At 38.3% G+C, this 27,961-nt stretch overlaps 1 protein-coding gene across 2 annotated transcripts; it reads left to right on the top strand.

The window, feature by feature from the left end:
• On the top strand, positions 1–26,047 carry LOC125327068 (pituitary tumor-transforming gene 1 protein-interacting protein-like). Of its 2 annotated transcripts, none has more exons than XM_048306001.1 (7): positions 1–168; positions 2,316–2,368; positions 4,739–4,847; positions 7,558–7,666; positions 11,269–11,334; positions 17,679–17,725; positions 24,499–26,047. In XM_048306001.1, exons 1-7 carry the CDS (start codon positions 54–56, stop codon positions 24,546–24,548), a joined length of 549 nt encoding a protein of 182 aa, XP_048161958.1. In that variant the 5' UTR covers positions 1–53; the 3' UTR covers positions 24,549–26,047. The 2 variants fall into 2 exon arrangements, with proteins under 2 accessions (XP_048161958.1, XP_048161949.1); XM_048305992.1 differs by having other exon boundaries at positions 2–168; positions 11,266–11,334.
• Positions 26,048–27,961: the final 1,914 nt, after the last annotated feature.

Raw genomic sequence — 27,961 nt, 5'->3', positions numbered from 1 at the left:
TGCGCGGGGCTGGTGCCCGGAGGGAGCGGGGCGCGTCCGCTGCCGTCCCGGCGATGGAGGCGGCGCGGCGGTGGCCGCTGTGGCTGCAGGGCCTGGCATTGCTGTGGGGCCGCGCCGTGGCGGGGCTGGAGCAGATTCGCACCACGGTTCCGCCGGCACCAGCGCAGGGTAAGGAGGGGCGGGCAGCGCGGCGTCGCTCCCTTTCCTTCCCGTGCGTCCCGCGGGTGCGGCCTTCCCGGGCGGGCCTGCCCGGGGTCCGCGCTCGGCCCTGGGCACAGGGGCACGACAGCGGGCACGGGCACGGGCACAAGCTCGCCCCCAGGCCTGCAAGGGTCCAGTGAAGCGCCTTCAGGAGAGCTCGGGGCTTGCCGTGGTGCTCTCCCCCGGCGCGGAGCCGGCTGGTTTCCGTGGGGCGAGAGGGGACAGCCCGCTCCCGGCCGAGGGACGGGCTGGTGGCGCTGGGGTTTGCCGGCCTGCGGGGCCGTGGGGGCGTCGGGAGCTTTGCGGCACGGAGACAGCATTCACAGAACCGCAGGATAGGGCAGATTGGAAGGGACCACAGTGGTCACCTGGCCCAACCTCCCTTGCTCAAGCAGGGTTTGCTCAACCCTGGGTGATGATGAGGAGTGTGGCTCAGGAGAAGCTGGCGGAGATGCTCGTCCCTCCCTGTTCTGTTGGAATCATTGCTCTCTTCCCTGCTTCTGGCAGGCAGTTGGTGAAGCTCGGCCTCAGATTTAGTTGCCACCAACAGATGTGACCACAAAGGTGCACGTCAGGTTGGCTGGCATCAAATTAGGGTATCTCAAGTGCACCTTGGCAGGTGTGTCTAGATCCCAGTTAGAGATGTTTCATTTCCTTTAGGGAAGGGTTTATACTTGAAAAGGGAGTCTCCAGCTTTTTGAGACAACTAACTTGAAGAAATTCAGCCTCGGTAATTCATATTTAGAAAGCTTGTTTGTTTGGGTGATTTAAATCTGACTTTGAAAAAGTAATGAAGTATTTTTTTTATAATAAGCATGGTGGTACTCTGTGTTGAATAATCCCGTTTGAAAATTTTTGAGTATAAACTGAGAACTCTTTCTGAACCTGCTTCTCATGTTGTTTTTTTATGAATTGGTACCTGGGCCTTACCTTAGGCTGTTAATTGGTACCTGTAACAATTTAATTGGTACCGGATAAACTAGTAAGGGGGTTTTCTATATGAATATATTAATTAAAGATAAATATACTGGTACATAAAATGTATTTAATGTTAAGAATTAGTAACAGGAATATTTAATACTGAATTATGAAAAGAAAATACTGAAATATATAGTTGTCTCACAAGCAAGTAACTTAGCTCAAATTGAGAACTGCCTGTGACTAATGCTCCATTAAAGTTAGAATTGGATTCTTGATTTGGAGATCTTTTCCTCTTGTATTTGTGATATACTGAAATAAGGACAAGCTTGTTTCATTAAATGGTATAAAAGATTATCATAGGAGCTACAGTCACTGGAAGAAAAATCCAGATTCAGACTAGGAAAGGAGATTCCCCCTCATCTTTCAAGTAGTTCATCTAGGTCAAGACTATGGCATGTACGTGGTCCTGTGGGCAACAAATTATGTCTGAGTTATGGATAAAAAAAGACTTATCTTAAGATGATAAACATGGAGTACTTCTAAAAAAAGTAAATGTGAACACCAATAAGTATGTCTCTTTTTTTTTTTTTAATTCAAAGAAAATGTACGTTAAGTACGTCTGCATCACTTGGCTTGTCAAGCTTCTGTTAAAGTTCTTATTGAACTCTTGCAGATTAACTTTGTGTCCTATATTTGGAAGTGGTTTTTATTGTTATTTAAAATCATATTATTTGGAGAGCTTTATCTTTTAAAAACTCTTTTCTCCCAGAAAAAAGTTAATGCCTTTGGAGGGGGATAAATCCTAAGCAAGGGTCAGCTTTTGCAAGGCTTCCAAAGCTGCAAAATTTGGAATGTTCTCTAAATTGAAGTGTGTAAGTTCTAGAACTTCAGCAGAGATACAGGGAGGCTCTTGGGTTATATCTTCTGTGTTGTCCTTAGAGAAAGCAAGCAGAGGTTAAAGGTAAGCTTGAATTGTTTCCCTATGTCTAAGATTGAACTTAAATGTTTTTTATCTCTGTTTGCTGCAGTTCTCCTCAAATGGAATTACTGAGATTTCATTATTCAGTCAAAATTATTGCTTGTATCTAGGATTAGAAAAAAGAAAAGGTTAAATATTATGATAAATGCTTGACCTTATGGAATAAAAATAAATACATAATCTCTGTATGTTTTGGTTTTGTTTGCTTTTGTAGCATGTTCAGCACTTTCCCAGAAGTCCTGTGAAGAATGTCTCAAAAATGTTTCGGTAAGATTTTTAACATCTTTTTTGATTGATAATAATTTCCACTTAATATGAAATCAAATTGTTAGGCTTTCTTTGGCTGTTTGTTTCTTATTTAAATGATAGAGTCAACTGATTTGTTGCTGCCCCTCTGTCACACCTGATGCCAATGTGCTTTCACTTTTGCCAGGGTTGCTCCCTGATTTGGTCACTTGGGGTGTTCCTGTGCTTTGTCTGGAGAGGACAGACTGAGTGCAGGCTTCCAGTGTCAGTGTGTGCCTAGGGCTTTTATAGCTCAGCTGAGTGAGTTGGTGTTGCTGCTACCCCAGACTCATCCTCATTTTGGGGGCAGCACTTAGTTAAACATCCGTCTAATAAGCTCAGTCTTAGGCAGGTAAAATGCCTTGCTTTTCTTGTATTGTGCTAGGAAAACTGGGACATGAATGTAAATAAACTGGAAGCGCCTTTCTGTAAAGATGCCCCAAGAAGTGCCTGTAACTGAGGCAGAGTGTGTCAGTGCTTTGCAGATGTTCAGTGTGCTGGTCCCTCCACTGACTACATCAGACCATGTGTGCTTAAGACTGCCAGGCTGGGCCGCTGTCGGTAGCAGAGTGTTCAGATTTGCAATGAAATTGCAATAAGGCAGATGTTAAAATGTTAGAATTTGTTTCTCTGTTCTTTGCTGAAAACTTTTTTAGCTCTACAATAAGGGTTGTGATAAACATGCAGAAGGCATTAGTCCCTGCAGAGCAGAAGAAGTGAGAGATTATTTCAAATTCAAACTTCAGATGTCACTGAAAAGAAATATTTCAGGAGTCTTTAAGTTGCATATAAGTTTCCATTACATTTTCACTCGGGAAGATTGAGAAATACCTGAACTTACCTGCTTGTTTTATGCATATTTTGGCTTTTTAAGGGAAAAATATTAATTGAATCGTATTGATGATTGTGTATTGTCAGATTGTTTTATCATTGGAAATGAGTCAATTGAAATATTTTCATGTACTTCAACACCTGCTCCAGTCAGTAGCTGTGTCAGGTATTGCCTTTTGGGCTAGACACGTTTTCAGTAGTTAGATGCAGGGGTTTCCATCAGAGTGATACAGCTGGCCTTTCTGGGCTCCCAGTTGTCACCAACAGTGTACAGTAATTCGGCTTAGGAGAGACCTCATGAGCCACCTAATCCAGCTTCCTACTCAAAACACATCAACATTACATTCAAAGTTTAACAGTGACTTTTACTATGCCCCCTATTAGTTGTTGTTTTTGAACTACTAATTCTTATTAAATATTTGAACCACAAAAAGAAGCATATTCTCATCTAACATCCTTAATTAAAAGGGCACGGTTTTTGCAAAGTGTATTCTATTTTCTTGGTTGTTTTTGTCGATGTGTCTTTATGGGTATGTTTAACTTGTACAGTCTAGCAACTACAAAATATTAATACATTTTTCTTTTATCCACACTTTTCAAGAAAGCAGAATCTGCTGCAAATGGTTTCCTTTGTATTTAATGTTTTGTAATCCATTAAGAGAAAGATAACACGCTTTGTGTAATTGAGGATGTATGACAGAGATGTTCTTGATAGTACTGTTAGATAAAGCATAGTTCCTGTCTGAACTCTTTTTATAATGAATCCTAAAAAACTCTTCTTCTATTAAAGATTCCTATTACTGTTATTCAAAACTATTTCATTGTTTGAGTTGTGTAGTAAGCAACTTCTAAATAAATATTTATTTTAAAAAATGAAAACCAAAACCTAAGCTTGATACTTAGTGATGACTTTAAAAGCAGAAATGTTGTGCTGCTATTTTAACTATAATATACATAAAAACTTTAAAAGTATTCAGGTATTTAAGTGTGTGTAATTACGGTACTCAATGTACTTTGCAGCACAGATTGGATGAGGCTGTATTGTTCATTACCTTGCAGCAAAAACTCCTGTAGAATTAAAAGGATTCTTTACTGTTTTCCTTCTGTTGATAATCAAATACAAGGCTGAAGTAAGATTATAAGATTATATTTTTATTCCTTAAAGATAGGAGATGTTTTAAAATTCGGAACAATCAGCGTTCTGATTTTGTACTTCTTGTTAATTCCAATAACTTTACACTCAAAGCTATTTTACCCTCAAGAATGCAGGATACCTCTTACTTGGCAGTATGTTGCCAAATATTTTCAGGCTAGTGTTACCTGTAAATACAAAATGTTCTTACTCACAATTCAGTTTAGGTTTTACTGAGAAATTGTACAAGGACTTCTGTAGGCTTTATAATACAAAGTACTTATATTTCTCTTATTCATGTAAGAAATCTGTCTTTGGAGTGGTGCACTAAATTATTAGCTGTTTTTGAAGATTAGTAATTTGGGATTTTTCTTGTTTCTTTTGCACAGTGCCTTTGGTGTTACACCAACAACACTTGTATTGACTACCCTGTAAGAAGTATTCTTCCATCATCTTCATTGTGTTCTCTCTCAAATGCTCGATGGGGAGTTTGCTGGAGTAGGTACTAATTTTACTTTTGCTGTAGGGAATTATTTATGAGTATGATTGAAGTAAGACTACCACTTGCTAGAGCTGTTTCCTGATAATTTATTTGGAGGGGTGGGGGGAGGAGACAGTGGTTGTGATTTTGAGCCATATCTCTCATCTTCTGGACTTAGAAACAGTCATTCTTAAGGTTTCTTTGTGAACAGGCAGTGTAGTTATGCTGATCCAATGGCTTTAAAACATTTTTACCTTCTTTAAAATTTCTGAAAGTGTTGGATGATTTGTCTAGATCCACAGTTATTTTACTATATTCCAGTGGCAGTAGTGAACCAATACCACAGTCACACAAATAGAGTCACACAGAAATTCTTGAATGCTATTTTTGCTTAAACAACTGAAATAACAGTGTAATTGATGGGTACCAAAGGCAATGGAGATAAGGTTTAAAAGGAACATGCGTGGTGCCACTGTAGGTTGTAATCCTGCATCATTTAATTGTTCTTCAATTTCCATTTGCTTTCATGTTTTACTACAAAATACAGCACTGAGCATATGCTGCCATCATGGTGAAATATTTGGAGCTGGTTTTGCAATAATGTGTGTACAGATCTAAATTCAGACTAGACTGGAGCAGAGAACACCTAAGGCATTGGAAAGCTTCTCAAATGAAACAAGAGTACAGCTTCAGTCCAGCAGAGCAAAGGCTTGCTGCTTTCCGTGTGTTTGTTCATGGACACCAGCAGGCTAAAGGACAAAATCAAGTGGGGATGCACTGTCAGTGACTGTTGACTGAAGAAAGTTATCGTGCTTAGTGCAGAGAGATTATGCAGTAGTCTAAATTAGGGTAGCAGAAGTAGAAAAGTGTTGTTAAAGTGGAACATGCAAGTTTCTGAACGCTACCACTTAATGATTGCTGCAGAGTGACTAGATTAAACAGTACAGATGAACTTTATCAATTCTATATTCTTACAGAAGGACTTTGTGCTTTGTTTTCTGAGAACAGGCATTTATGCTTAGACTTTTGTTGGAGTTTTTTAGGGTACACTAAGTACATAATTGCAGTGATAAGGCACACTTTTAAGAAAACTGGGCTTGCAGTCATAGTAAAGACTCTTACTATGAAATGTTTAGCAGAGTTTGTTCTGAAAGTGTAGAGGGTTGACTCCTGCCAATAGCTAAGTACTCACACGGCTGCTTGCTTCCTCCCTCTCTCCCATGGCCACAGTGGGATGGAGGAAGAAAAAGGAACAAGAGCAAAAAACCTTCTTGATTGAGATAAAGGTGGTTTAAAAAGGGAAGGAAAAAGAGGGAGAGGAAAAAAAGGCGATATTTTTTCCCCCCCCCCCCCCCACAGGCAGACTGACGCTCAGCCAGTCCCCAAACAATAAATTCCCATTGGAATTGGTTTTCCCCTTGGAAGCCAGTTACTCCCTCCACTTATTTTTACTTTACCTCATTGCTGACCATGAGATTATATGGTGGCCAGTTTGGGTCAAGTGTTCTGTTCCCCTCCTGACCTCTCCCAGTCTCCTGCGTACGTCCAGCCCTGCTCACTGCGGGGAACAGAGGGAAGGGGGTGGGGGGGGGGGAGGTGGGAAAATATTTTGGTGTCCTTCAAGCCTGTTCAACAACAACCAAAACATTGGTGTGTTACCAGCATGTTTTAGCCAGAAATCCAAAACACAGCATCAAATCAGCTGCCACGAAGTAACTTAACACTCTCAAACACACCTAGTAGAGAAACACATGTTGTTTTCTACTAGTACGAAGGGTGGTCTTGACAGTTTACTGCTGCTGTGGAAATGGCTTCTAGCTTGGGTGCCATTTGTGTTTCTAGATTGACTCTAGCTTAAACACAGAATGAAAACTTCATAATGGAGCACATTCTCAGCAAAAAAAAAGTAAAAGTAGGAAAAAAAAACCCAAACCAAAACAACAACGAAAACCCCCTCAAATAGGCATTTCCTTAATAGATTTTTTACAAATTAAAGGTGGCAACATGCCTTGGGTTATATGGTCTTACTGAGAGTGTCCCCTACAGACACAGCAGGAAAATTAATTAACTTGTGAAGGTGGTGGTGATGGTGTTTTCTTCCTTTGAGTAAATAAAATTAAGAAAATAATGTTGTTCACCATTGCTGAAAATGAAAGTGAATATTGCAGCTTTCAAAGTCAAAAACAAATGACTGTTCCAGTTACAATTTTATATTAATAAGATGTGTTGACAGATTATTAACCAGAGTGAAGTGACGAAGAACAGTGTAGCTTAATTGTTTTGGGTGTTTTCATGAATAGTAACCAGATGAAATCGGTACTGATGACACATATGCAGCCTGACAACTGACAAGTCTTTTCCTGCACTTTAATAGGTTAAAAAAATCTTCTTTGCTTCAGTTAAGTAGTATACCTTTTAAAAAATTAAATTTTGTTTAAAACGAATTTTTTTTCTTTGCTGGATGAAGTATATTTAATCGTTTGTAACTTGTACGGAAGTAACAGAATGAGAAATGTGGTTTTACTTAATGTCTGTTCAGTGTAGATTATGCATAACAGCAATGTTTGAATGTGGTATACTGCATTTTATCTGGGGTAGTTGAACAGAATACTATGGAGGTTTTTGCATATAGGGATGAAAAAATGTCTGGGAAGGAGGGGAAGAATTATCAGGAAGATAAATTTTACTGATGGAGTCTAACAAGTTGAATATATTCATGTTTTTCAGTAAACTTCGAGGCTTTAATTATTGCCCTAGCTGTGGTAGCTGGACTCATTCTGGTGTCTGTAACAGTCTGTTGCTGTTACTGCTGTTACTGCAGAAAGCGTTCCAGGAGGTAAATACATCTATTTGTTTCCTTTACTAACACTGAGTCCTTATCTTTCCTATCTACCTACAATTTTTACTCTCCAATATACTAAGAGTATTTTCATTTGGAAGCAGTTCTGGTCACTTTGCTTTATTTGTTTGAGAAAGACAACAAGATAAGAGATATTTAGTGACAGGTGGAAGAGATATTTAGTGACACTGGAAGTGATGCTGGAGTGCCACTGAAGTGATGTTTCTAGTGGTAACAGCACTGATGCATTCTACTTTAGGTAAGCTATTGCTTTATACTTCTACATTTTACACTTTCTTATTAACATTGGACATGAAATCTTTCAATGACCAAATAAATCCTTGCTTCTTGTGATAATGGTATAAATAATTTCTTTCAAGGCAAGCTCACGGTACAGCAAAAAGGGACCAGGTGAGTAACAAATAACTGAGCAACAATGTCCTGTACAGCACTTGGTATCCATCTTTCAGAGTTGCTCTAGGATCTGTCAGCAGTCAGTATCTAAGGAGTTAGCTGTCTTTGCCAATTCAAAAAGTTTTTAAAAAGTTTATTCTAAATGTAAGGTAATACTTCTTTGCTCTAAGATACTAAGCATGATTTACTTCTTTTCAAGGAAAGTAATGCTGCAAAAATTAAATGTTCTTGATCTTGGAGAACTTGAAAAAGATTTTTTTAAACTGGCTTCTCTAAGTAGCGAATATTAAAAGGAGGGAAGTAGTTGATGACTAGATAAAATAGGTATGTCAGTACTACAGTGTAAAGTGGAACAGCACAACATGCTGCCATGAAGCAAGTTAACACTTCCTTCCTTCCTTTTCACCCTTTATCACTCAAGTTTTACAGCTTTCTGGACAGTGTAGTTTCAGCTAGCTCTGTTCTTTTCGTCCTTCAGTGCTTCTCATGTGAATAAAATGTGGACCTTATTTCTTCGTCTGAAATGACTTCTGTACTTTTAAAGTACCTTTGACTCATTGTTCTTGTTTGAGGGTTGTTTTTTATTTTTTTTAAAAGAACTTATGTAACTGTACATAACTTACGTAAGTTTAGTGCTGACCTTAAAGCCAGAGGAATACAGTACATGTGTGGCTTTAATGAAATGTGAAAATAATTGTAAATAACATCTCATTCCTTTCTCTGTTCCCTGAGGAAGAAGCACGTACCTGTTCTGTTGGTAGATTGGTATACCAGATCTGCCCTAGTGCAAAAATGAGTACTCTTTAGCCCTGTGCTGATAAGCCTTGATGTAAAGAAGAGGTTTAGATCTTACATAAGATCTGCCACATCCTCTGCGGAACAACTGAGTAGGCCCCTGTGGCTGACATGTCAGCAAATAAAGCTTGAATCCTGTGAAAAGAGATATTTGTGCCAGACTTCAGTTTTAGTAGCTAAGTTGTCAATCAGTACTGTAACATCTAATTCTAAAAATAGAGGGTTAGTTGAGAGTCATCTTATGCCAAGACTCCAAAGGTGTCAAGCTTAATCTTATGACCCTTAGAGGATTTAAAGGTCTTGTCAATTTGGGGTCCAGCTTATTTGAGGAGGATTCAGAATGTGTTATTACACTGAAGCCTGGTACATTATTGGCTTTAAGCCCACTGATTCTCAGCAGGAATTCTTTTGCTCTCGTCTCCCTTATTTTTGGGGACTCATTTTCTACAAAATAAACTTTCTTTTTTCATGAATAGGAGGAAGGAAAGGTTGTGCAAATGTAGTACTAGATGTGTTTTACTGACTCTTTAGATGTATTATCTGAGATCTGAGGTGTTTTGCACCTTGTTTTGCAGAAGTATCAGTGTTTCTTTTGGGCATTCTTAAGCTGTGGTGTTTCAGGGTTTGAGAAGCCAGCACTTACCTTTTCCTTGAACACAGAGAATACTTAGGTGCATTAACCCCCACATCAGTAATGTACTTGGCTCACCCATGTCCATCCTGCCACAGGAATTCCAGGAATATTGGTGCAAGGTTTTTATTTTTATCCTGTGTTTTTGGTCTTTTGAGAGTCTGGTTCCACGTACTTGAGACAGTTTCATGAACAGCTGTTATTCATGAAATTATACTGAATAGACTCTCAGGAACTTCAGTTATCAACCATGTTTTTATTCGTATAATCTCAAACTTTCTGAATTTGGAAGAAAAATTCAATTAATTCAAAGTATCCAGAAATCAGAAGGTACTTAATGGCCTTTAATTACAGGGAAGAAATGTATTTTCTGAATCATACAGCAGCATTTTATTTATTTGAAGTTTTCATATTTTGCAGCACCAGTTGTGAAGATTATTGCATAGTTATAAGACAGTGGGGTCTCCAGTAAAGCAGTTTTACAGGAGGGTGCCCAAAAATGGGAGCTTCTAGTCTTGCTGGACATGCTGCTGTGCAGAATTGATTAGTTTTCCAAAAGGGTCCAACGTTGTTTTAAAATAAAAGTGACCTGTTGCATGTGTTTCCTGCTCCCCCAAGATTCTTCTAATTCTTTAGGTGGAAAAAACTGGAACTAAAAAATTTGTTTGTGAAACATTGTATGAATTCTGAAGTACTGGCTTGTACTGAAATGACTAAAATGTTCAGAGAGATATGTGGACTGTCTGAGCACATGAAAGAATTGAATTCATATTTCCAGAGCTGAATGTGTCTGACTTTTGTGTATTAAAGCGTTTGACATGCTGTAATTAACCACTGGATGTCACTCTTGCTTAACTTAGATATTGGTGGCTGCAGATGTGTGGTAATGCAACTGTTCAGGTGTATTAATATTGTAAATCTACATCTCAGACACCTCGAGAACTGTATTCACTTTTGGAAGATGATGAGCACTTGGGCAAGCATGGCAGTTGTCCATTACTAATCCCAAAGAGTCATCATAAATTCTGTCAGGGAAAAACTAACAGAAAAATTGTTTGACATTGGCTTTAGAGTCCTGCAAGTCTTACGCAGTCTATGTAATGGTTAAGTGAAGCTGAGCTTTCTCCAAGGCAGGTCACAGAGCTAAACTGCGACAGAGCATTCAGTAGAGCATATCTGCACATGCACGGCTCAGATGTACTGTGTAGGTTCAGCATTTCCCAGAATCACACAGCTGATACTCAGGTAAATTCTTGCTCATTCCAGAACAGACTGCTTCCCTGGGGGCAGCTTGAGATTGGTTAGTAATGCTTTTTGGAAAGATAAATTGTTCTGGCATCAAAGGCTTATGAACCATCAGTCTTCCTCCAGAGGCAACAATGGACTTAACTGTGCATGTGCAGAACACTGACTCTGAAGTGGGGTGTGACACATGAGGAAAAGGGCAGTTAGGAATCCTGCTTCTAGAACAGTCTGCATCGTCTTCCTGAGAAGCTGTAAATAGTTCTGTGGAGACTGAAGGGCATATTACTACAATGACAAGAGCATTTGTATATTAAAAAATGTGAAAGGATAATGACACAAACTTGTCGATTATACTAACTCAGCTGGGGAATTTTACATGGCTATGAAGTCGTATCTCTGGTCATACTATAAATTCTTTTTGAAAATAAGTAAAGTAACTAAATAGTGATAGCTTAGCAATAAAGTGGCTTTTTCTTCCTCTTATGCTTTCCTTCCCTCCTTATTTTTCTAGCAGACTAGATGATGAAGAGGAGCAGCTAGCTAGGAAGAGAGAGGAACGAAGACTACAGTCTCTTCAGAGGTAAGTCTTGACAGCTTGATATATAGCTATACATTTCCTGGTGATGTAGGAGCATTTTGCTTTTCTGAGAAGTAAGTGGAGTACTGAACAAAGAGGCATGTGAAGTTAGGCATGACGCTGTCAGGTTTTTACAGAACAGGGCTTTATTATGAGAGTGATGAACCTGATTAGGAGCTGTGTTGCTGTAAGTGGACAGAGAGCCAACAAGTTGATGCTCAGTGTGGCAGGTACCATGAGTGCTCTGTGCCAATCAGGATCAAACAGAAGGAATGTGTCCACTCTCTCCTGGATCGATGTCTGCCTCTGCCATGAGTTAATGTCTAAGTGAGCTGGGATTCAGAGGTGAGACCCACTTATTGAATTCATTTGGTAATTGTTTCTTTCTTCTTTTAAAATTTGTCTGGGAAAAGTAGAGAAGTTGATAGTGAGATACCTATTCAAAGTCTTGGTCAAGAAGTGGAAAACTTTGGCTCAGATCTCACTTTAGCCTTAATTTCATATTGCCATCCTTTCTGTTAAAGCTGCATAGCACAGTGTAAAAAGAAGTGCAAGAGTCATTCATGATAGTGTTTCTCAGTGAGATCAGCATTCCTTCAGATTTTTATAGGTTTTTGGTTTGGTAGGTTTTTATAGCTTAGTTTTACAGTGACTTTTCATGAGTTTTAAATTTTTCTTTAGATAAACAGTTTTTATTGATAGGGTGGTGATGTCTGGTACAGGCAAGGTGTACCTTTTGAATCATACTTCCTTTCATGGTCTTCATTTTGGAGATTCACAGCTTCAGCGAGACAATGGTGTCCTAACTGAATGCCAGTCTTGGAGTTGTTGCATGTGGGTTTGAATCCTCATGCACTGACAAGGAAATTAATTAGGTTTGCACTTCTCTAAAGACTCATCTGCCAAGTAACAGGTGGGCATCTTCCCTGCCTTGCTGACGCCTGCTGTTTTCTCCTCAGATTGATTGTTAGTAAGAGCGGGAGGCAGGGAGCAAGGCATGCTTCCACATGAGAACTCTTGGGGAGCTCTTGCATGAAGACATTAAGTTTCTCTATACAAACGTGCATGGGAAGACAAGGCAGGTATCTTTCTGACTAGGCACAAAAATGGGAGTCAGAACGGTGATCTTACAGATGTACCTGCTGTTGCTCGTGTATCTGACTGGCAGGAGCTGGGAGAATCACTCATCTGAATTCCATGCATCTGTTTACTTGCTCTGAACTGCCAGGTTATATAAGCAAACACAGCAACGCTTTGCCCTGAATCTGATAGTGATTGACTCTGAAGTAGCACTGTGATATTAAGAAGTAGAACAGATCCTGTTGTAATGGGTTAAATTGATGTGTCCTTTAGCCTTGTACAAAATTCCTAATCTTGCTGGCAATAGAAAGAATTAGAATAGGATACAATAAGGATGTAAACCAAATAATTTTTCAGAGCACGATGAAGTGCAAAGTTCAAACAATAAGTGTTTGGGTTTGTAATTATTTTTTCTTCCAAGTATTACATACTGGCAGTTTTATATAACTATTTCCATTTTCTACTAGTGGTATAATACAGTTCTGTAGCTTATAAACTTTCCAAATTTGAACTTAGATTATTTTTATTCTGCACAGATTTTAACAGCACAGATTTACTGTTGCAATAGTGCATATTCTGCATTTGTAGTCATTTAAGGAACTGTAAGCATAAAAGTAACTTTCTGAAAAGAATTAGATGTCTTCTAGTGTAGTTGAGCCAAAAGTAATGGTTTGAAAATGTGTTTCTCAAGTGCAATAGTGACACTAGTTATCACTTTAGATTGTGTGTAAATGCACTTTGCTTCTAAAGTAACTGAGAGTTGCTGATGCAAAGAGCATTCTTAATTTTTTTCATGCCTAAGGCACAACATTCCTTAACCCAGTGCTATGCCAAATTTGTTTTACGTAAAGTTGTTCGCAGTTCCATGAGGGTTTTGATTCTGTGAGGTTTGTATTCTGGTGGATAAGTTCAGTGAACAGTCTCAGCATATATCCATAAGATTGCTGGGATCCACAGGATGCAAGGACATAATGAATCTGGGGCTGGGAGAAAAGCAAAGAAAGCATTTATTTGGGGACAGAGTAGGAAGGACTTGCCCTTTCATCATTGCAAGGTAATGACAAGCATTATCCAAGAAGAGAACAGATGCAACTTCGTTTTCATAAACATCTGAATTTGTGACCTGAAAATGTCAGACTTGAATGTGCGTGGAAGGGTAAGAAATAGGTGTCCAATTTAGGAAAAATGTTCACACACAGTTTCTCAGATAAGTTATGTTGAATATTTGCAATGGATCAGAAAAAAGGGGGAATTCTTTACCTGCTAATCCAATTATAACTAGTCACAGCACAGTAGGCTGAGTGCTAGTATGAATGTGATGTTTCTCCTATAATGCTTTTATTTCTAAAGAGGAGGGTTCCAGTGGAGAATATCAACATTTTTTTGTATGCCAAAACCATGTGCCTTGTGGTGAAATGTACATCCTTAATTATGCTTCTTTGTTCAGTTAAGACAGTACTTACCGGCATTTGTTATAAAGCAAAGACTTCTGACTAGGTGTGTAATAGGGGATGATTGTGTTCCATAACCTTTCCACTGTGATTTGTGTACCAGCTTTGAATTCTTGGTACAGTTAATCTGTAGGAAGTCTGATGCTTCTGGAGCGTAAGGTGTGCTGTGCACACACCGAACAAGTGGTGTTGCACCAGGCAATTAGCAACACAGAGCTAATACCTTGAATTTAGCCTAGGAGCAAGGTTCACTGGGAGCAGACTGCTCTGCCAGAATGATTGCTGCAGCCTTACTTAGAGCAGCATTCCTCTTTCCCAGCTTGTCTCAGGAGCGTGTCTGTAAAACAGAAACTTTTTTAATTGCAGGAGAGAGCTTAGCAGCAGCCCTGGGGTATTTCCATGGTCTGAACACGCACACATACTGTGTGTGTGGCTGGGGGTCATGGGAAAACACAAGGAGTGAGCCACTTCCAGCAATCAGAGCACCTCATGCTGCCCACTGCTTGCTTCCTCTAAGACCTTTGGAGGATGCATTGCTAGTAGCAGGCTGTAGAACAAATTAATATTCTCACCAAGCCATTTTGGACAAGCAACCTGCAGAGGAAGACACTACCTTGTACTGTGTAGTCCTTCCTTTTTACTGTGAAGTTTTCACATAGTTTATGGAAATAGCTGAATAGATGTTCAGATAAATATCATGGGAGGAAAATAGGCACAGCATTGACCTTGTGCCAATGTCTTGGTTTTGTTGCTTTTTTTCTTGTCACCTTACATGTTGTTTTTTTCCTGTGGGATACAGCTACTTCAAATACAGATGTTCATATCAGTTGGCAATGGAAGGTGAACAGGACTAGCCTGACTTCATTTCATGATTCCATTAGTGAATGGTAAAAACAAAGTAAGGAGGCCTAAGTTCCATAGTTTGCTCCATGGAATGTTTTTTGTGGAAGGTTTAAGATGATTGCAGCGCCTGGTATTTTCTGTCTTTTCAGGTACACTGTAAAAGTCTGCTTTTTAAATTTAATATTTGTTTGCATTAAAATTCAGTTAATTATGGATACTTAAGTGTCTCTTTGGAAGATGCCTGTAAAATTAAAAGTAAGGGTAATTAATTATGTTGGCTCTCTGCTTGTCTACACAAGGATGAAACTAGCTGTCAGTTTACTAAGAGGGTTGAAAATCACTGGTGGTGGTTAAAGTTTGCACTTATAGTGAGGTGCATGAGGAGAATAATGTCTGGAGTTTAATTTTTTACTTAAAACAGGTATCTTATTGCATAGCTTTAGTCCTTTATTTGACTTCGTCATCTCTAACATGAAAAATCATTTTTAAACATAGCATTGAGTAGTGAAGAGTTTTCTATACACTAAATTATTTACAACTTCCAATACATGGTATATTTATATGTTAGATTTATATAATTTATAAATCATTATTTATTTTAATTTTGTTTATAAACAAAAGCTAAGCAATGAGATCCAGTGCCAAGTATAATTTGGTAGTGTACTGATAAGGGAGAACAAGGAGACAGGCCACGGAAAGAAAGGATGGCAGTTTATTTGTGAAGAACCAAGTATGGAAAATTATTATGTGAATTGTTAGTATTGGGAAAAATACTTCCTCAGTTTACAGCAGTGGGGACAACTTGCATGAGAAGCCAAGACTTTATCATGTATAAGATGGAGTAATAGCAGTAGTATTAAGAAACAGAACCAAACTGGAAGACTGAAGTGACTTGAGCTGATCTTAATGCGAGATGTGGGTGGTACAGTAATTCTGGGTGGCTGATGCAGGGACTGCGTGTTCAGAGCTGTGTCTGGTTCTTCTGGGTTGTGTGTACCTAAGCCTTACTTAACTGAGCAAGGATTTAGTCATGGGTGAAGTGATGCCATCATGGCTGCCTGTTAGAGTTTGAATGTTTCACTGATATTAGTGGTTTTACCCTTCAAACTTAATTAGCTGTTCAGTGGTTTGTTTTGAATAGCCTGGGGAAGTATCCTAAAGTCTTTCTGAGGTTTAGAGCCTACACAGCCTGATTTTGCCCCATGCCCTTCTCAAGCAGGTGCTTTCTGAATTTGGAACTAATTCACACTGACTGCTGAAGTACTGAGGTTTCAGTAGCTGAAACTGCAGCAAGGAGTCTCCATTACTTCAGACAGGGTATGCAAAACAATGAAGAAATGCCCTTAGTACCACCAATAATAAACCTGGTTTGAAGTCATGTGAGAACTATACAGTAGAAAGGTTTAGCTTTATACAGAAGGCTGCTTTAAGCAGAATTTCTCTATTCTCTTCCTGAGATCCCTTGCCCCATATATCTTCCTCTTACGTACCACAGAAAGCAGAAATCCTGTTGTCAGGTTACCTTCAATGGGTAAATTTGTCTCTTCTTTTTTCTGTTCTCTTCAGTATCTCAATCCTGACTTTCTTCTTCTACATGAATTTGATTACCCTCACTCTCCAGTTCCTCTTCCTGCATTTTGGCCAGGTTGCTTTGTTTACTATGCTGTCTGGGCTTAATAATGCAAAGAGATGTAATGGACATGGGTATCTCTGGGAGACAGTAGAAGGTTTTGAGTCTGTCTGTCTTGTATGGTTTTTCTCATCATGCTTTATCTGAATGCTTTTCTGGAAGTGCAGTTGCTGGAAAAGGCCAGTTCAGCCCTTCAGCTCTGTAGGAAGCAGGATAATTGCTTCTGAGGACCCACAGGATCTGATTAGCAGTAGGAATTGTTTGTAGGTGGAATATGCATAGGGCAGATGGGATCTTTGGTGAATTAAGCTGTCACTGCTTAACAGCTTTCTGCTGAATACGTGCAAATTGGAATCCAGCAAAAGTCACAACTTGTCTAACTGGGTTGAATTTTGACAGCATGTAGCAAAGGCTATATTTTTAATTTTTTTCTTTTATTTTTGTTAGAGGACCTTTTTTTTGCCAAATTCTATGTTTTTCCCTCAAAATATATAGATCCTGGAGCATACTCATGAAGTAGTTGTGTAGGAGCTTTTATGTTTGGTTTTTAAACTAAGCAAAATAGATCCTTCCTTTGTAATACAGGAAAACCATCTGAGAAAAGATGGAATTTTTTCCATTTAAATGTCTTTCATTTTTCCCCCCTTCACTTTTGCGGAAGGAAAGGAGAAATTGACTCATCAGACACTTAGTTTATGTGAATAATTTAAGTTTGGTAATATTAGATACAGCCTTGAAAACTGTCTTATGGTCAGAAAACATAAAAACCAGTTTATATTTAGCACAGTATTTTAATTTATTCTCTGCTTAGATGCCATGCTGGATTTTAGAAAGCAGTAGTTTTCACTTACACTTGCTCTACATCTTAAGCAAAATAGCACCTTTTATCTTTTTAGAATTATTACATTGAATTAGTATTCCTAAGTATGTTCTGTGCACAGCTAAATTTTACAATTATGCTCCCTGCTGGAAAGCATTAGGGAGTCTTCCAGTGTAGTGTAGTGCCTTGCTTCTTATGTATAGATGAACACCTTAGTGTGTGTATGTGAACATATATGTGGATGCATTACTTTCATATAGAAAAGTATTTCTTATTGTTTGTTATACATCTTACTTTCACATTATCAGTGAGAAGTTATGGGAAGTCTTACAGTGTATGTAGATACTCACAGATAGTGTAAATAGATTATATAACTGCTAAGTGGTTTTTTTTTTTTTTTTAATCTGTAGTGTAATTACTAATACTAATGTAAAAAGTGCTGTTGGTTTTTTTGGATGTAATTACAGTTTGCTTACAGCTCAGAAGAGTCTGAATGTTCTTTTGATGCCTTTATTTCTTGCAGGAAACATGAAAGAAAACTGAAGCATGATGAAATACGTAAGAAGTATGGTATGTGTCATCTTGTTTTGATACTGTGTCTAAATTGATTCCTTTACCCTAATTATTGTTAAAATTCACAGCAGACATAAGCCGCTTTATGAGCGATGCAAGTAATCAAGCCCAGTTTTCTACTGGTGCCTGTCTTCTGACACCTGAACACCTGATCTCAGCACATTATACTCCTGTTCTCTCCTGCACTGACTGTCCAACTGGGCAAGAAGACAGTGTGCTGGATGGGGTGTTTGCTTGGGATGGGCATTTAAATACATTGATTAAAATAAGTGGTTCATTCTGTCTGTTCCTAAAATAGAGGAGTGAGTTTGAGGGCTTTTTTTTTGTTATTGAATGTGATAAATCAACCTACTTGAGCTTTGCTACTGGAGTCATGGCTACTAAAGGAGGAGAGACTGACTAGTAGATGGCAAGCTTTTTAAATCAAGCTTGAAAAAGAAGGGATGAAGATACAGCCTCACGTAGGGATAAAATATTTTTTTCTTTGTTTTTAAGTGGAGCTGTGGTCCAGTTGTAGAAGAACTATCACAAGACTATAGGACCTGCTGTGAAGGCTCTTACTATGTAGGCTTGTCAGTGCTTGCACTTTTCATTTGATTTGTTCCTAGGGTTAATAGTACTGCGTATTCAGAGACAGATCTGCTAAAACTCTGCTGCATTTTTTATTATGCAAATTGCACTAATGTCAGAGAAGGTGATTCTAGGGGTCTGAACAGTCAGTCAAAGCTGCTAATTTTCATCCTCTTGTTAAACTGATTGGCACAGTCTAGGAATGCCTTCATGAATCTGCAGCCTGCCCTTTGCCTGATGCAGAAGTGATATGGGCAAACTCTGTAGGGAATTCTCTGCATGGAGAACGTTTGTAAAAGAATAATCCTTTGCTGTAACACAGGAAAACTACACTGTGAAGCTTGAGCTTCGGGAGAAAGAATGTTGTAGAAACTGGAAGTAATTTTTGTTAAACATGAGTCATGGAAGTTGTTCTGTGGTATTTTACAGGATAATTAACCCTATATCTCAACCACAATGCAGTTTCAAGAAGTGTTTGCGTGGTTGACAGCAATAGTCCAGATGTAAAAAAAGCAAACAAAATCCAAGTGCAACATAAAACAACGCAGGCTTTTTTGTGTTTGTTTCTCCTTAGAAGAGACCTCACAGTCAATCTCAGCAAGTTTGAATCATTGGGAAAGATCTGGTGAAGAACTTAGGGCAATGGCTGTGTCCCCACAATCACTTGCAGCTCTCAGTGCAGATGTACCTTTGCATCTCCTGGATGCAGCCAAGGTGCAGGTCCTGGGTGTGGTATCACAGTTCCTGTATCAGAGCCCTGCACTGGGGTTTGGTGATGTGAAAGCTGCATTCAGTTATGTTCTGCTTGTGAAACCAGTTCACTTGTCTCTGCATGGCCCTACATTTTACTGAAGACAGTTGTCTGTTCAGTGCTTAACTTTCAGACCTTTGTGGAGTGCTTTGCTGGATCTCGTTGGAGTACTTGAGTTCCCGAAGTTGAAAACTGTATAATGCAATGCCTCTGGAATACATACATCACATTCAATAAATCAAGTATTGCTTGTAGCTGTACTGTGCACACAGTCATTGGAGAGCTCATGTCATTTTTCCTCCACTATCAATGAATTAATGAGAAACAAGTTTGTACGTTCATTGGGTTAATGGAAAGTCTTCCTTCTGGTAAGAAGTCAGACATACTCCTTCGTGCAGTTATGTTTTGCAGTGCAGCTTACCTGCACAAGATTGCAATTGGACTATAAAACTTAAAATTTATTAGCAAACTTCTGTATAAAGTTTATTGACAGGTTTGCCGTATTGCCTAAGCAAAGATTAATTTATATTATCATATACATGAATTTGAGGCCTGGAATCTCATGGTTAATTTTTGTCTTAAAGAAAAATACAAGTCTCACATAAGCAAATAGCACATCCTGAAAGGATGTATGTAACTGAGGAAAAATGAAATACAAAGTATGTAAAAATTTTGAAATCCAGAAATATAATTGCTGTTGTATATAAAGGTTGCATTCTGATAATATGCAGGCAAATAATTGTCAGAATAATTCAGTGAGACATAAAGTAGACTTGGATCTTCTGTTCACATTTTTTACTGTCTAGAAAATACAGATGTTAGCATAATAAACATAATCTAATAAAAATTGCTGGAAATAATTATGGAGGCACTAGATTATTTTGCACTCTTACACACTGTGGAGAGGATTCTCAGTTAAGTAGGCATAGATGAGTGGCAGAATGACAATGACTTTGTTAACCTGACTCTGTAGATTAAGATGATCATGCCTGAAATTTCAGTATTTGGTTGGCTATAAGGGAATGCCTTTTTCCATTTCATCCCACAGCTTTCCATACCCCATTTAAATGGTAATTACACATTTATAATGCACTGCAGGTGTCACTCTAGCCACAATCCTTTGGGAGCATTGGAAGCAATAGAGAGCTTTAGCAACCAGGAGTACATACTTTCAATTATTTCTTTGTTGCACAATTTGATAGTATTTTTCATTTGCTCACATATATGAATGCAATATGATTACACAAATTATACGTTGACTCTTAGGAAAAATTTAAAGTAGAATTCAGAGTACTTTGCAGCTTGTGTAGTACACAAAGGAGCTACAATTTAATTCCTGCTGCATTTGCTTCTATTGTGTGTTCAGTATAGCATTAGTGAGAAGCTGGTTTATTATTTATTTATTTCAGGATTTTGCCTAGTATTAGTGGCAGGATTTTTTTCATTTAATTTTTGCAAAATGATTGCCATTTCATTGCTTTAGTTCTGCAAAGGTTTTGATCAGCTATTTTAATATGCAATCCTATCTCGTTTATTTTGTGTGAGACATTGGTTTTTATATTCAATAGTTATCACAGTAAATGTTTCTTCTGTTCAAGGTAGATACTTTGTCTTGACCTTCTTTAGTGTTCTGAATGCAGGGCAGGAGAACCTTGCATTGCCAAACACTGAAAGCTATTTAGTTTGTTTTTTAAGAATATAGTTGTTAGTCTGGGGGGGCTAAAAATAAGGAGGAAAAGTTTAATAAGGGGTGAAAACATGCAGTAAACTAGGTTGGGGGTTTTTTTCAGCCATACACAGTCTCTTGTTAGTATTTCACTGGTTAATTCTTGTTTTGGGCCGTGTTGATACATGATGAGATTTAGATCTCAATGCCTGGGGACCTGCATAGTTAGATGGTATACAATATAAATCAATATGCTGGAAAGAGGTATTAATTTCTTTTGACCATTGCTTTGTCATTTCATATTTAATAAGATGCCTCATTATTTCATACAAGCTAATGAAAGATACTTGACTACTATACCTTCCAAATTTTTGAGTGTTTCTTAGATACTGCTAAGTAGGTCAAATACTAACCTCAAAATGAGGATAAATAGAAGAACTTTTAAGTGACCTGTGTGTCAATATTCAAGTTGACCAGTAATATGTAATGGACTTGATTGCAAACAAGGCTCCTGAAGATACAAACATCTGGTTTCTCTGAACCCCTGAGGGTAAATGACAGCTTGGGCAGTGGCTCTCATGTCAGACAGGAAACAGTTGAGAGGCAACTCCTGTCTGGTTCAAGGCAGGACAGGAGCTTCAGCTGAACCAGACATGCTGCCCCATTAGCATGGGCTGCCAGTTCCTTGGAGTGGCACTGGCAGAGCAGCTGTAGCAGCTGACAGAAGCTTTTTGTCATGCCCCTTTTTTTTTGTATGTCTCTCCAAATAGTTTTTGTCCGTTTACTTGAGCCTGATGCTTCTTCAGAAAGAGTTCGTGCAAGTGATGAGCTGCTGTCTCACTCCTCTTACTTAATGTAATCGTATGACATACTTAAAATGCTGAGGATAAAAGAAATTTAAACTCTGGATGGAGTTTCAAGAGCAAGGCTGAAAGCAAAGTGTATCAGGTATTGTAACCCCTGGTTATCTTCATTTGGAAGGAGGGCTTGCCATTTCTCTTGGAGTCCATTTTTCTGGGAGATCGATTTCTGAAGTCAGAACCAATAGTGTTCGCGCTGGATTGACCCATAGTTCTTAAAGCCCATTTAGTTCCAGTATTCTGTGATGAAGCAGTTGAGAGTACTTCAAGTTAGGCATACTAATGCCTGGTTGGTGGTGATTATATCTGTTCACTCCTAAACATAATTCAGTGAAGTTAAAGCAAGTGCTTCCCAAAGTGGGAATGGCATTTGCAGTGAGGAGTAAAAGTGACACATTCACTTGAAATACGAGAATTAGTTTCCAAAATGGCTTTTATCTGAGTGTTTTGGGGTAGGGGAAGAGAAAAGTATATTCACTCCTCAGAATGGTATAGGAAAGGTTTATCAGGACTCTTACACAATCCTCTGGTTAATTTGAAACTGGCACTACTGGATGTGGACAATCTTTTCCATTGCATTTCAGCTGTTCAAGCTGTAAAGAACAGTATCTAGTGTTTTACTGTGCTACTTTCAGACCTATGAAGTGTTGAGTATGTGTCCTGAATGAAATACCAAAAAATGCAATAAGCACTTGCCAGACTATAGAGAAAAGTCTGCAGGCTATGTTCATTTTGTCAGGGAATCTGGTACCACTTCTTGCTACTTTGTGGAAAGCTTTTTGAAGTTAGGTGCGTTTATTTGTAAATGGAACTTTATGAGTGCCAGGAGTTTATGCAATGGCAATTGTAATAATAATGGTAATTTCTACTGTTGATGCTGATTTTCTGTAAATGTTGTGTAAATGTGTTTTGTATTTCAAAGGGATGAAATACAGAAGTACTGCAATTTTTTTTTTAGATTGGACTACTCAGTTGTGTTTCAGGTAGCTAACCATACTAGGATCCATATAGCCTAACTGCCAAAGTATTAACAAGTCTGGAGGAAGGAAGAGGTGGTGATGGTCTGGGAGTAAAATACATGTTTCTTCTATCTTTGGGTTGGGGTTAAATTAATGCAGGAATGTTACCTGAAGGCACTAAAGGTTGAATGGCAGGCCAAGGATAACAGGGTTTTTTTTATTGTGTATTAGCTTACTTGACAGCTAGAATAGACTTAGTGGACATCACAGCTCTTTGTTTAAATGCATGAAAGGTAAGATTAAAATTTGAGAAGTAACCACTTTCTAAAAGTTTAAAAATATAAAAATTTTTAAATATAAAAATTATTTTTGACAATTATGCATCTAAGCATATTCTTACTACACAAATGCTTAAATTTTTATTTTTTCAAAAACAATTACAGAAAGGGATAGTACCTCTGATACCTCTGTTCACCTGTATCAGGTGAATAGACTGTATGTCATGTTACCTGGCTGAAGCTTTATAAATGTGACTGGCTTCCTCCTTGGACAAGTAAGGGTCATTATATATGAGGACTAGCTTTGATACTAACATTTTACGAGTTGACTGCTGGTAATCTTGTTTATTTGAGTGATTATAGGACTTTTTATACTTATTTCTTATTCCAAGTATTTACTGTTCCCTATCAGGTAGTTAGTTGCAGTAACTGATACAGTAATCAGCACTGAGCAGTTGTGCTGCTTGATTGACATCTTAAAATAACCTGGCAGTTCAAATGAAGCTCACCAACTGCACAAGGTAGGAAAAAGTGTAGTCCGCCTACAGCACCATTAGGTTTTGACTTTCAGATAAAACAATGAATGTTCAATATCTTTGTGCAGGCACACATGGAAAGCAGGTATGGTGTGAAAAGGACTGAGGGGAGTTCTTACAAGGTTTGGCAGTGACTAGAAAAAAATTTTTTTTCACTATTGTGTATCTGAACATTTGTGATTTGGGGTTGCTCAGCTGCACTGTCTTCTGTTTCCATGCCTAGACAAATGAGCTAGAGAGAAGTCCTTGTCATACAGCAGTATAAAAATCTTGGCAGAAAAGATAGCAATAGTGGCCTTTCCTTTCACACCAGAAGGTCAGCCTCTGGACTCTTACAGGACTCCTTTATTTTCAGTCTTCTGCCTACCTCAGGTTTAAGTGTGGTTTAAAAGTCTCTCTGAAATAATGACTGTGTGTAACCGTGATTGCTTGGCTAACCCTCACAGAGGATGCTCTGCATATCCAGGCACTCATCATAATTGGATGGCTTTGCAGTGCTTTCTGTGACAGTATTCTAGTATAAAATCATTAAGAATCTTTGTGATGGAAACATACTGCAACTTGGATTAAGTGATGCTCTTGTTCTGGTCCCTGGAGGTTTTAGTGCATGTAAGAAGTGATCTTCATTTCTTCTTAGAGGTTATTGTCCTGTTGCAGAAAAGCTGTAAGTGGCTGAATGTGACAGATGGTTGAGTATAACTGAAGTAGAACTAAGTCAAAGTAGCAGCATCTTACATTTTAAAAGGATGATGATCTTATAGTCACTTGCATTTATAAACTGGCCGCTCAGAATCTGTTCTTCTTGAGACATCTCTATGCTTAGGTTTTTGTCCACTTGATTCTCACAAGTGCATTTTTTAGAATATACCTCACAAATGAGAAATGCTTTTTCCATAGTAATTTTTCATAGACAAATGTTCTCTCCCTGCTAAATCATTAAATACTTATGCATTATTATAGTCTGAGAAGTAAGAGTGCTTAGGAACACTTTCAATTTATTGTAATACTTGTGTATTAAGGTAATAGATCAACTGTTACAAGAATTGCCTTTTGGATTTGTTACATGCAGTTCCTATTTTAGTGAAGTCAGCAACTCAAAAGTTTTTCTGTAGTAAAAAAATGATAAATATTGTCCCATTTGGTTTTACAGGTCTTCTTCAGGATTCTGATAACCCCTACAGCAGATTTGAGAATGAATGAAAATGAGCACCTTTCACAAGAGCTGTAACTCCAGAATCCAGGAAGACTGTTTTCATTTGCCCTTTGTGTTCTTTCACTTTTGATTTTTTTTGTCTCCAAAGTTTTTTTTTTTCCTGGTTGTAAAACTAGAAGCAGCTGAAGACTTTCTGAAATAACACGTTTCTATCTTCTACCTGTATAGAACTAATTTTTTATAAATGTTTACTGAAGTTTATGTTGGTTATCTTTCCTGCTCTTAAATCTATATTTTATTACTTGATTTAGATGGTTAATAGTCACAATAATGTGTTTCAGTTCAGTCTTAACTGCCACTTAAAGCAGGTGTTCTCATGTTCCTAAATAAAGAGATTATATATATATCTAATAAAAAGCAACATGGAAGCACAGCTCCACATAGCAGAAATAGTTGATGAAAAATACATCATGCCCATTCTTGTGGGTGGAGGGTTTTTTGCCTGGAAAAAGATCTTCCAAGAGTGTAATGTGTAAGGATTGACAGGAGCATATTTGTCTTTGAATAATTAAATTCAGTTGTGGGAATGTTCATAAGTACTTTGGATATAGCACTGATGTGAAAGAGAAACCAGTTAGCAAAATTGGAAGAAGGTCATTCTTGAAACAAACATAGTTATGTGTTCCTAAATTTAAGAAACATCAGCCTGTGTGAACACTTTATTCTGCAAACTTAATGTATATTGGAAAAAAAGTATTAAGTTGCCCATATTCTGGAGTTTACCAGGGCTGACCCTGGCCAGCAGCTTAAGCACTGCCCAGCTGCTTCCTCCCTCCCTTGGGAGGATGCGGGAGGGAATGGGAACAGCAAAGGGTTGAGATAAAGGCGCGGTAAGTGAGAGAGAGTAGTGGGAACAAACTCTGCAAAGGCAGTTGCCACCTCCCAGAAGCAGACCTCTGCCCAGCCTCCCCTCCGTTTTTCTTGGTGAGCCTGCAGTAGGGTCAGTTTGGGTCAATTTTGGCCAGCTGTCCCAACCGTGTCCTCTCCCAGCTTCTTGCTCATCCCTGGCCTACTTGCTGGAGCAGGTAGAGTGGGGGAAAAATGAAACCTTGATGCTGTGCAAGCAATGCTCAGCAAAAACCAAAGCACTGGTGTGTTACCAGCACTGTTCCTGCCACAAATCCAAAGCAAAGCAGCACTGTAAGGGCTGCTGTGAAGAAAGTTACCTCAGTCCCTGCCAGACCCAATACAGTAAGAAGGCAGTATTTTTTTAAGCTTTTATTGTTCTTTTGATATTTCCGTAATGTGATTTACTTCCCGTCTTTCTTTTCATAGAGGTGTTTCCTTGAGCACTTTTAGTAGCTTACAAGTATGTGACAAGCAAAGAGCTCCTCTGTGCCCCCAGTCTAATTGTACATTCCCATTTATTCTGTACACTTTAAATCAGCTCTCTTGCTGTTTATTATCTGTTAAACAAATGTACAGTATTGAAGGTGTTTGTGTTATTTTTTGTCCACATTCCTAAAATAAACTCTTTTAACATCTTTAATATGATTCTGTGTACTTCTGTTGTTCCATACCATTTTAAATTAGCTTGGTTTCAAAGAAGTTACCCAGTATGACTTTGGGAGAAGGAAAAAGATGCGTTTTTGCTGGTAGTCTGTGGCAGGAATTAGGTTATGCCTGTGGGTGAGGATGCAAATTGCCATTCCTTGCAATGTCAAAGAACCTGCCTCTACTAAGGCTTAGTAAATATCACTTACCACTGGTTTGTTACAGTGTTCTTTCACTGGCTTTACCTCTGCAAACTGTTTCTCTGTACAGAGTTTATATTAGAAATAGGTTCCCACTTTCTGAATCTGTATTGTAATTAGTGTTAATGAAATATTGGTCTGTTTTTTCTTTTTCCTTTTTTCCTTAACTCGTATTTAGCACTTTATTTGTAGGCACTGTGTTTAATTTTGTGTTTGTCTGTCAGCTGTTGTCAAATCTGAAGTGTTATTCAAATGCCTGTCTTAGAAGAATGATGGTCTGTGATAAGAGTGAGTTGATAGTGTGGAAATGGAACATGCTGGTGGTTTTCCCTGGAGATAACTTTTGCAAATATGATGAAGGTCTGCCTGCTGTCTCATGACCCAAGTAGTGACATTCCTGACTTAATAGAAAAGCATTTTTCTTCAGCCCCAGCTACAATGTATGAAGGGCTGTCATATATTCTATCAAAAAGGGGAGGAGGGACAACCTTTCTTACCATTTCAAAGATGGTAAAGTATTTAGAGAACCAAAATATTTTGAGAAAAGGGAACAGGAGAATTAACATTCTTAAGTTGCAGTTGTGGATATAAAAAGGTAACGACTGTGGTCAAATTTACCCTATATTAAGCCTTAACTTTAGTCTGTAGCTTATACAAAATGTTAACCTGGACATCTAATATGGTATATTTTTGCTTACACAGTTTAAGACTATTTAATGAGACTCCTGTGGACACCAGCCTTAGAGCTTAATAGAAAATGCAAAAAATCCTCACAAAATCCCCAGACTTTTCAGATTATTTAACCTTTCTTTTCTGTGTTCATTGGAGCAAATACTTGGATGGAAAATACCCTTAGTTCAATATATTAATTACCTTCTCTGCTTTTCTGTATGTCACTATTTCTTATGTTGGCTTACCACTAGAAGTGTTGCTTGCCTTTGTATTTCAGTGTAGCCACAAGTAATTGGGAAAACAGCTGTAGAAAGAGGTATCATTGTATCTTTGTTTCTCAGGTGTATGAACAAAGGCATATATCATCTTCACTGTGAGCTTCCCCTCCTCCACACTTTTTCAACAAAGAAAAGGTATGCAACATAATAACAGAATAAAAGTAACGGCATAACCTAGGCCTTAGAGCTGTATCTCTATTTATCATGTTTTTCTGATTGCCCCTTCATTCACAAACTATTCCCTTTCCTCTGTTTTTGCACTTTTAGTGGTTATTGCTTGTTAATTTTAGTAGTGAAGGTATTGCTTTCTGAAAACAGCAGAAGTCTGGGAAGTGAAAAATTAAAATTTGTGTTTATCTTTCTGCAGAATAGAGCCCCCAATACTCAAAACTCAAGTGGGACAGGTTTAATAAGAGTTATATTGCTGGGTGTAATTTATATAAGTAAAGAAAATTTTAGTAGATTGAAGCATACTGTTTTAACTTGTCTTAATGCAGGAACATTTTTGTCACTTCAGAAATCTTGGATTTGATGATGACTCCATTTAGTTGTCTTTACTATGTCTTTTTTAATTGTTATTTGATTACTAAGTAGATGTACAAAAGTAATTTTGGAAAATGGTAAATTTTTTTTTCTTAGGGTATCTGTTTCAGACTGCCATACATAGATTTCACCATGTATCCTTTCAACGCTTCTTGTTACGCCAAGCAGGTGCACGAGAAGTGGCTCTGGGCTGTGTGCTGGTGGCTTGCAACC

This window comes from Corvus hawaiiensis, chromosome 1 (assembly GCF_020740725.1).
Source record: "Corvus hawaiiensis isolate bCorHaw1 chromosome 1, bCorHaw1.pri.cur, whole genome shotgun sequence".
In the NCBI taxonomy this organism is placed as follows: domain Eukaryota; kingdom Metazoa; phylum Chordata; class Aves; order Passeriformes; family Corvidae; genus Corvus; species Corvus hawaiiensis.
The sequence above is the reverse complement of the archived record's forward strand: the minus strand, read 5'-3'. Positions and strand labels throughout refer to the sequence as shown.